Source organism: Labeo rohita, unplaced genomic scaffold (assembly GCF_022985175.1).
Source record: "Labeo rohita strain BAU-BD-2019 unplaced genomic scaffold, IGBB_LRoh.1.0 scaffold_405, whole genome shotgun sequence".
Taxonomy (NCBI): Eukaryota; Metazoa; Chordata; class Actinopteri; order Cypriniformes; family Cyprinidae; genus Labeo; species Labeo rohita.
Window position 1 is genome coordinate 49508 of NW_026129323.1, and position 10385 is coordinate 59892.

Sequence of the window (10385 nt, forward strand, 5' to 3'; positions counted from 1 at the left end):
GACATAATGGCACAATGTTTTGACAAGGATTATTAATGTCTGGTGAGAAGTCCATCATTAAAGGAATAGTTCACCCAAAAATTTAAATTTATAAACACACAGCTTTTCATTTCATAAAACGTTAATTGTAGACTGGAGTTGTGTTTACTATTGTGATGTTTTTATCAGCTGATTGAACTCTCATTTTGAAAAGGATTTATTGGTGAGCAAGTAAAGTAAAGTTACATTTCTCAGAATTTGTGCAGATGATGCTTGGATGATGTCAGTAAAGTTTCAGTAAATTGTCATTTTTAGGTGAATTGTTCGTTTAAGAAAAATTACAGATAGCGGCTGTGATGTTGTTGTTTTTAACCTGAATTAAAGAGGTTAAAGTATGAGGAAAACAGTACAAAATGGTATCAGAGTCATTTATTATTTTACATTAAATAAGAAAAACAATATATTAAAATATAGTCTAAAATACAGTCTCGTCTGGGTTTTTATAAGGGTAGCTGTATGAAAAGAAGCAAAGTGAGCCTGTTGCACAGTAATACACTGCAGTGTCTTCAGTCCTTAACTGACTCATGTGCAGATAGAGATTAGAGCTGTCCTTAGATGCTGTGAATCTGCCCTGCACTGACTGAGCTGAGCTCTTATCAGAGTCTGAAAAATAGTGCATGATCCATTCCAGTCCTTTTCCAGGTGCCTGACGGATCCAGTGCATCCTATAGCTACTAAGAGTGAATCCACTACATGCACAAGTCAGTTTGTAGGAACCACCTGGAGACACAGTTACTGACTGTTCAGACTGTGTGAGCACAACCTGTGAATAAACGCCTGAACACAGAGACAAAAAAAATGCTTTACACATCAAATGAACTAGAGTACTGACAAAACAGGATTGGATTTTACATTGTACAGTGTAAGTCTGTAAAACTGCCTAAATAAAACCCCCTAAATGCCTTTTTAAAAAATAAAAACACTCACTGTGTGCAGCTGCAAAGAGCATAAAGAGCTTTATGGAGAACATTGTCTCTTCTCTTCAGATCAAACACTCACTAGTTGTTTAAATAGAAAATATGGCAGTCGGGTTTGCATTGATATATTTTTTTTCATGCTTGTGGAAACACAGAGGTGGGTGTGTTCAAAAAAGAAGAAGAAGAAGAAAAAAAAAAACAGCTCACCTAATGTTTGTTTTCTTTTTCATTTATCATGGAAGGGTGCCCTCTTCTGGCAACTAAATTATTCTTAAATTGGGGTCACATGTGCACCCAAGGTTGTTATGTTACATTTAGCAGATTAATTTAAAAAATATATAACTTAAAGGCTTACAAAGGCCTTTTTTGTTTTGTTTTGTTTTGTTTTTTGTTTGTTTGTTTTTTTGCTTTGATTTTGCCGTATTGACTTTGGAATTGTGTCATAAGATGTTTAATATGAAAAAGATCTGCAAAGTACAGTGTAGCTGTTTGTTTCATTAAAAAAAAAAATGTGTGAGAGACTGGTTTTTGTACATTTTCTTTGCCAGTTTGTAGCACAGTAATACACAGCTGTGTCCTCAGTGTTTAAGTTTTTCCCTGTTAAAATAACTGCATTGCTGGAGGATTCAGAAGAGAAACTGATCTTGTTTTTCAGAGAATCTACAACACGATTGTCGCTGGAAGTATAGAAATATCCGATCCATTCCATTGCTTTTCCACTTGAATGTCTGTACCAGTGTCACGAATCTGGTCGGTGTTCTGCGGACCACTCACCACCAGATGTCGCGCTCACCTTATCCTCACACCCTGGACTACATCTCCCAGTATCCATCGCGCTGTTTGCGTCAGCTCCCGTGACCAATCAGCAGCTCTATAAAAGCCCCGGACTTTCCCCATGCAAGCCACGGAGTTTTATTGTTGTGATTATTGTCGTTAGCGTTTTCCAGCTTCCTAGTTCCTAGTCCCTAGTTCTTTGTTCCCTCGCCTGGCTTCCCCGTTTTTGACTGTTCGCCGCCTGCCTTCTGGACTCTGCTCGTTTCATTGAATTATTCTCTAAGTCTTGCCTGTGTTATTTCTGTCTGCCCCTGTTTCGACCCTGCCTGTACGACCATGTCTTTGCTTCATCCCACCAATAAAAGCTTGCAATTGGATCCGCTCGCCTCTCACTCCCCGTAACAGAAAACTCTGTCACACAAGGATCCAGCAGCTTCACTCCCGGACATTCGTTTGACATGGACACTGACAGAATTCTTTCCAGGATCAAGCAAGGACCACGCACACTTGAGCAGTATACCCGTGAGTTTCTGGCTATAGCAAATTATTCCACCCTCCCGGACTGTATAGTTATAGAGATTTTCTGCAATGGCGTAAATCAGCCTTTAAGGGCGAGGCTGAGACGCGAGGGTTCGCGTTCATCACTCGCGGAATTTTTGGACTTTGCTCTGTTGTGTGTGGGCTCCCCGTTTACCGTGGGTGTCGCGGAGGAGGAGCCCGTTCGCAAGATGGCGGCGGCGCCAGTGCGCGCTCACAAAATGGTGGCGACAGAGGAGCCCATTCACAAGATGGCGGCGAGAATGGAGCTTCATCACGTCACAGCTGCCCTACCAAAGCCATATCAGGTTGCAGCTGCGTTTCCAGAGTCAAGTCAAGTTTTCAAGTCAGGTCAAGTTGCAGCTGTGTTTCCTGAGTCGAGTAAAGTCACAGCTGCCACCCCAGAGTCAAGCCAAGTCACAGCTGTTCCCAACGAGTCAAGCCAAGTCACACCTGTTCTCCACGAGTCAAGTCACCTTACAGCGGCTGTTCATACTAGGTCAAGTCAAGTTACAGCCGTGTCTCCTGAGCCAGGTCAAGCTTCGACTGTTGTTCCAGAGTCAAGTCAAGCCAAAGCTGTAGCTTCCAAGTCCAGTCAAGCTTCCACGTCCAGTCAAGCTTCCAAGTCCAGTCAAGCTTCCAAGTCCAGTCAAGCTCCCAAGTCCAGCAACGTCAAGGCGGTCGTTCCTGCGTCAAGCAACGTCAAGGCGGTCGTTCCTGCGTCAAGCAACGTCAAGGCAGTCGTTCCTGAGTCAAGCAACATCAAGGCAGTCGTTCCTGAGTCAAGCAACGTCAAGGCCGTGGTTCCTGAGTCAAGCAACGTCACGGCCGTGGTTCCTGAGTCAAGCAACGTCACAGCCGTGGTTCCTGAGTCAAGTAAAGTCATTGATCTTCACAAGCCAGTTCAAGTCACCGCTGATCTCCATGAGTCAAATCAGGTCACCACTGATCTTCACAAATCAAGTCAAGTCACAGCCAATCACCACGAACCAAGTCAAACCACAGCCGATCCTCATGAGCCAAATGAAGTTATTGCTGCTGCTCCAGAGTCAGGTCCCGTCCCGCCTGACAGCCCAGAGTCAAGTCCCGTCCCGCCTGATGGCCCAGAGTCAAGTCCCGTCCCGCCTGACGGCCCAGAGTCAAGTCCCGTCCCGCCTGACGGCCCAGAGTCAAGTCACGCCTCGTCTGAATGCCCAGAGTCAAGTCACGTCTTGTCTGAATGCCCAGAGTCAAGTCACGTCTTGTCTGACCGCCCAGAGCTTTGTCACATCATGTCCGCCAGTGTGATGGCGATCACTATTCTCAGTATGTGGGCCACACACTACACTCCTAAGGTCACGTCTGTTCACAAGTCCGCCCCGGAGGTCACGTCTGTTCACAAGTCCGCCCCGGAGGTCACGTCTGTTCACAAGTCTGCCCCGGAGGTCACGTCTGTTCACAAGTCCGCCCCGGAGGTCATGTCTGGTCACAAGTCCGCCCCTGATATCACGTCTGGTCTCAAGTCTGCTCCAGAGGTCCCGTCTGGTCTCAAGACTGCCCCAGAGGTCCCGTCTGGACTCAAGTCTGCTCCAGAGGCCCCGTCTGGTCTCAAGTCTGCTCCAGAGGCCCCGTCTGACCACGAGTCAGCTCCAGAGGCCTTCCCTGTCGGAGAAGCCGCACCAATGCCTCCTGAGGTGTCAGCTTCGGCTGTAGATCCTCCTAGGGAGGCGGCATTTATCCTCAAACACTCTGCTTCTCCCCTTATTCTGTCTGCCTCCTCTGTCCCTGTTCTCCCCAGGTCCCAGACTATTACACGGGTTCCTGTTCCGCCCTGAAGGCCTCCTGCTGGGCCTCCTGCTCTGCCCTGGAGGGCTCTTGCACCTCCTGCTCTGCCTCCGGTTCCACCCTGGTGGGCTCCCGCTCCGCCCTGGAGGGCTCCGGCGCCTCCTGCTCCTCTTCCGGCTCCACCCTGGAGGGCTCCGGCGCCTCCTGCTCCGCCCTGGAGGGCTCCTACGCCTCCTGCTCTGCCTCCGGCTCCGCCCTGGAGGGCTCCGGCGCCCCTGGCTCCGCCCTGGAGGGCTCCGGCGCCTCCTGCTCCGCCTTCTGCTCCGCCCTGGAAGGCTTCCTCCCTACCAGTTCTGCCTCAGTCTCCTGGCCCTCCCACCACTCCCCAGGACTGTTTTGCTGTTGGAGCATCTGGAAGCTGCTCCTTGGGGGGGCTGGCTATGTCACGAATCTGGTCGGTGTTCTGCGGACCGCTCACCACCAGATGTCGCGCTCACCTTATCCTCACACTCTGACTGTTACACCACACCCCGGACTACATCTCCCAGTATCCATCGCGCTGTTTGCGTCAGCTCCCGTGACCAATCAGCAGCTCTATAAAAGCCCCGGACTTTCCCCATGCAAGCCACGGAGTTTTATTGTTGTGATTATTGTCGTTAGCGTTTTCCAGCTTCCTAGTTCCTAGTCCCTAGTTCTTTGTTCCCTCGCCTGGCTTCCCCGTTTTTTGACTGTTCGCCGCCTGCCTTCTGGACTCTGCTCGTTTCATTGAATTATTCTCTAAGTCTTGCCTGTGTTATTTCTGTCTGCCCCTGTTTCGACCCTGCCTGTACGACCATGTCTTTGCTTCATCCCACCAATAAAAGCTCGCAATTGGATCCGCTCGCCTCTTGCCTCTCACTCCCCGTAACAACCAGTGTGTGCTGTAGCCACCACCTGATGCTGAATATCCAGTAATCTTACAGGCGATGGTAAACATTTCCCCTGGTTTTACTACCATGACAGGAGCTCAACACAGAAAAGACCTATGAACAATAAATAAAAACATTTTCACTAATACAAACTCAGCTCAATATAATTAACACCTGGAAACATGCATTTAAAAACACTGTCATTGACTGAAATGAGTTGTACACATTATTGTCACAAAACCTCTGAAAATGACTGATCATATTTTAAAGCAGTAGCAGCTACAAGACTCCCTAATAAACTTGTAATATACTGATACTCACTGGGTGCTGCAGATAAAATCAATAACAATAATCTAAAGTACATGATTCTGTCTGTCTGTACTCTCTTAGGTGGGACCTGTGACTCTTTCCACCGCAGGACTTAAAGAGCTCTTGACTGTGTACATAAGCACCTGTTTATATAAGGAAGGAGATTTGCGTCAATACATTTTTAGTGAACAAATTAAATTCAAATGACAACCGTAAAATAAACCCAAATTAAATAAAGTGTCCCTAAATTAAAATGACAACACTGAAGTCGTTGCTCTTTGTAACTGAGCCATTAAAATCATTAAATATATTCTGTTTGTTTCCTCATATATATAATATACATACTCATGGACTTTTTTCCTTCTTAAATGAATTGACTTAAATGTATACTGTGGCACATAATGCATTGATCAAAGCTGTTAATTTACAGATATTTAACAAAAAATCTAGACAAAAATAAAAACAATTATTTCTGTAAACACTAGAATATAATTTGTGATGAAATTACTAGAAGACTTATTGGTAACACTTTATAATACAGGTGCACAAATATGTGTTAATTCATGCTTAACTAATGCACATAATTATGAGTTAATGTATATCTCATGAAGAACTAAACAATTTATTAATGATTACTACATCAGCAACTAATAAATATTCTATTTTTATCTATAACATTCTATATGATTCAAAGATTAAGTAATAAATAAATTGTTATTAAATTTGTCATAATGTATTAGTTCCCTAATAACATATTATATTAACTAATGATGTAAATTCATATGTTAATTACTACAGTGGTCAAAACTATGTACTTCAACTTCCAGTTGTCTGTTTTAATTAATCATCAGCTAATGGTTTGCAAAGTTATCATTATGTTATGACTTTACTTGTTGAGACACAAAACTGGATTTAGAATTAGTTAGTTAGTCATGTGCCTCAACAAGTAAAGTCATAACAACTGGAAGTTGAAATGCATGGCTTCAACCCATTGTGGTAATTAACACATGAATTTACACTATTAGTTAATATAATATGTTATTAGGGAATAAATATATTATGACACATTTAACTAATATCAATTTATTGATTACTTAATCTATGAATCATATAGAATGTTCATTTGTTGCTGATGCAGTAATTATTAATAAATAGTTTAGTTCTTCATGAGTTATATATTAACTCAGGATTATCTGTGCATTAGTTAAGCAGTTCAAGCATGAATTCAGACTTTCAAAATTAGACTGTCCATTTCTCAGTCAAGAAAACATTTGATCAGTGAGTCAGTTTGAAACTGCTTGACAAGAGCACCACCTCTTGGAAATGGAGCATAAGTGAAGTCAACAGGAAAGGTGATGGTTTTTGTATTGTTTTTCCATTCAGACTTTGCACAGTAATAAAATTAGTCTTGAGGCTGTTTATCTACAGTGACTGCTGGAATCATTCTCAGTGAACTGAACTGACTGGGAAAACATTGGAGAACTGTATGTCAATGTGAGTCACCGGGTGCCTGTCTCACCACAGAAAGCTGCTGAATGTAAATCCAGAGGCAGTACAAACCAGCCGAAAAGATTCACTTAGTCTTTTTACCACATCTTGAGACTGAGTGAATGTCTGACAATGAATACCCCATTGTTTCTGTTTTCCCATGTTCCTTTGCCCATCTTGTTAGTTTCCCTGGTGATTGATTAGCTCCTCCCCATGTTACCTCGTTATCCTGTCTATTTTAACACCTGTGTTTGCCATGATTCGGGGTCTGGTGTTGTTCCTGTATGGCTGCTTTGTGTGCGCGTGCCAATGTTCTGCCTTGTCTTTTGCCCTGAGCCCATGCCTGGATTTACCTTGTGTTTTGTTTAAATAAATGTTTGCTGCATCTGGATCCTCTGCTCCTCTGTTACCTCGACCACACATTACAGAACACCAGACCCAATATGGATCCAGCAGTGAGAATCATGTGTCTCCGTCAAGGGGATTGTTGTTTGGAGGATTATGTCCATAACTTTGTTGTATTAGCTAATCTGGCTACAATGGAGGAAATTCCCCTCATGATTTTTTTTCGAGGGGGGCTAGCTGAGCCTCTCAGCTCACTCATGCCGCTGCATGACCCAAGCTGGACTTTGGAAACTTATATAAATATAGCGTTGCAGCTGAGTGGCTCTGCTTTTTTTGTCGGAGTTGCAGAGGAGCAGCGCGATATTTCTGCAACAACCAACATAGAGACCGTCTGCAAAATGGCCGCCAGATCAGAGACTTTCCACAAAATGGCTGTCATCTCTGAGCTTGTCCATGACTCGTCTGATCTTCCAGAGCCAGGTCAAGTCACTGTTGAACTTCCAGAGCCAAGTCAAATCACCGTTGAACTTTCAGAGCCAGGTCAAGTCACCGTTGAACTTTCAGAGCCAGGTCAAGTCACCGTTGAACTTCCAGAGCCAGGTCAAGTCACTGTTGAACTTCCAGAGCCAGGTCAAGTCACAGTTGAGCTTCCAGAGCCAAGTCAAATCACCGTTGAACTTCCAGAGCCAAGTCAAATCACCGTTGAACTTCCAGAGCCAGGTCAAGTCACAGCTGAAATTCCAGAGCCAGGTCACGTCACAGCTGAACTTTCAGAGCCAGGTCAAGTCACCGTTGAACTTCCAGAGCCAAGCCAAGTCACCGTTGAACTTTCAGAGCCAGGTCAAGTCACAGTTGAGCTTCCAGAGCCAAGTCAAATCACCGTTGAACTTTCAGAGCCAGGTCAAGTCACAGTTGAGCTTCCAGAGCCAAGTCAAGTCACCGTTGAACTTTCAGAGCCAGGTCAAGTCACCGTTGAACTTCCAGAGCCAGGTCAAGTCACAGCTGAACTTCCAGAGCCAAGTCAGCTCACAGCTGAACTTCCAGAGCCCGGTCAAGTCACCGTTGAACTCTTAGAGCCTTGTCATACCTCAGCTGATCTCCCAGAGCCTCGTCATGTCACTTGTGCTGTACCCAGGATTCTGGTGTCACTGGCATCCAGCTTGGAGGATCCACCGCTGGTGTCTACACACTCCGCCGATCTGCCTGTCCCATCTGCAGCACCCTGGTGGGCTTCAGCTCTGTCTGCTCTGCTGTGGGGGGTTCCTGTTCCGTCTGCTCTGCCCTGGTGGGCTTCTGCTCCACCTTGGTGGGTTTCTGCCCCATCGTGGGGATCTTCAGATTCGTCTCCCCTGCTGTGGTGCTTCCCTACTCCACCTGTACTGCCAGCTTCATCCTGGCTCCCTGCTCCCTTACATGGACCTGGCCCTCCATCGCTCACCCTGTTCACCCTCCACTCCATCTCCCTCCTGGACTTTTGTGTATTTGTGGAGTGTCTGGAAGCCGCTCCTTTGAAGGGGGGCTATGTCATCATTCCGGTCTATGTTTCCCTGTTTTGGTTTTGTGGATTCTTATTTTGAAGTATTCTTGCTCCCCATTGTTTCTGTTTTCCCATGTTCCTTTGCCCATCTTGTTAGTTTCCCTGGTGATTGATTAGCTCCTCCCCATGTTACCTCGTTATCCTGTCTATTTTAACACCTGTGTTTGCCATGATTCGGGGTCTGGTGTTGTTCCTGTATGGCTGCTTTGTGTGCGCGTGCCAATGTTCTGCCTTGTCTTTTGCCCTGAGCCCATGCCTGGATTTACCTTGTGTTTTGTTTAAATAAATGTTTGCTGCATCTGGATCCTCCGCTCCTCTGTTACCTCGACCACACATTACAATGAGAGATAAACATCACAGTTTTGCATGAACTCTTCCTCCAACCTGTCAATTCTTCTTTGTACATGTGCATGAAAAAAGAGACATTTGTACAGAAATAAATTAATGTGATTAAATTAATTACAATAAATGTGAATATGTGACATTTATGAGAACATATTTCATAAATGTTATAAAGTGTGGATGGATTAATAAATCCTTATGTGTTAATGGATATTACCATTTAATCACTGTATAATTACTTTCTGTGATAATATTTCTGTCACACCCCTGTGGACTGTCTTGTTGTTTTTTCCCTATGTGTCCTTATTTGGTCTTCCCTGTTCCTTTTCTTTTTATGATGTCATTGTTTAATCGCTTTCACATGCCCTTGTCTCATTAGCCTGGTTATTTAAGTTTGTTTCAGTTCCTCGTTCATGGTCGGTTCTTAATGTTACTTTTCATTGTGTTAGCATGTGTTTTCCCTGCTGTTCCTGTTCATTCCTGTTCCCTTGTTTGGATTATCATATTAAAGTACGTGTTCATTATTTCCTTGTCCCTGCTCCGCCTTCCCGCACACAACAGACAATTTCATTTAGAGTGTTATGTGTGACAACAATGTGTGTTTTCTTTCATCTGTTTAGAGTCAGTACTGGTGATGCCGGATTCATGAAAGTTCACTCATGCACTGAATTGTTTGCAGCAGTTTCTCAAACTGGAATAGTAACAGAACATTTTATAAAATAAAATGAATGCAGAATAAGGTGGATATTTGCCTAAAATCTATTGAAGGAAACAAAATTTAAAAAGTCTTTTATTGTTTATCAACAATAAAGCAACACTTTGTTGTGTGTGCCGCTTGTAAACGACTGTGTACTTCAGGTAAAGACTATGACTGGTCTTGGGTGCTGATGAAAGGCAAAAAATACCCCTGGTATTACATATATCTGAATAATGTGTTCAGGTTTTTGTACAGAGCTGTGGCTTGTTTAGTCACTGTGAGACTGTTGCACAGTAATACACAGCTGTGTCCTCAGTCTGGAAATTATTTCCCTGTAGAAACACTGTGTTTTTGGACGTGTCCTGTGTGAAACTGATCTTGTTTTTCACAGAGTCTTTAATGTTAGTGCCACCACCACTACAAAGATATCCGAGCCATTCCAGTGCTTTTCCAGCAGGTTGACGGATCCAGCCAATGCAATAGCTTGATTGTGAAATCCTGCAGGAGATGGAGAATGATTCTTGAGGTTTCACAACCAGAGATGAAGGTTGAGTGAGCTCAACACAGAAAACACCACCTGAAAATAACAATAAAAGAATGTGTTATTATTAACTATGTCTCAAAACAGATTCAAGTTTAATAAAGCATCAGTGAAGCTCACAGGATGCAGCTGCTGTCAGCAGTAAAAGAGCTGATGAGAAGATCATGGTTTAAGATGATGTGAATTT

General features: G+C 44.1%; 1 gene segment (V, D, J or C); it reads right to left on the reverse strand.

Annotated features, from left to right (window-relative positions):
• Window positions 1-9929: 9929 nt before the first annotated feature.
• Window positions 9930-10385, reverse strand: LOC127160626 (Ig heavy chain V region 914-like). The segment is given in 2 exon segments: window positions 9930-10234; window positions 10319-10385. Coding segments are annotated over 2 exon segments (351 nt in total).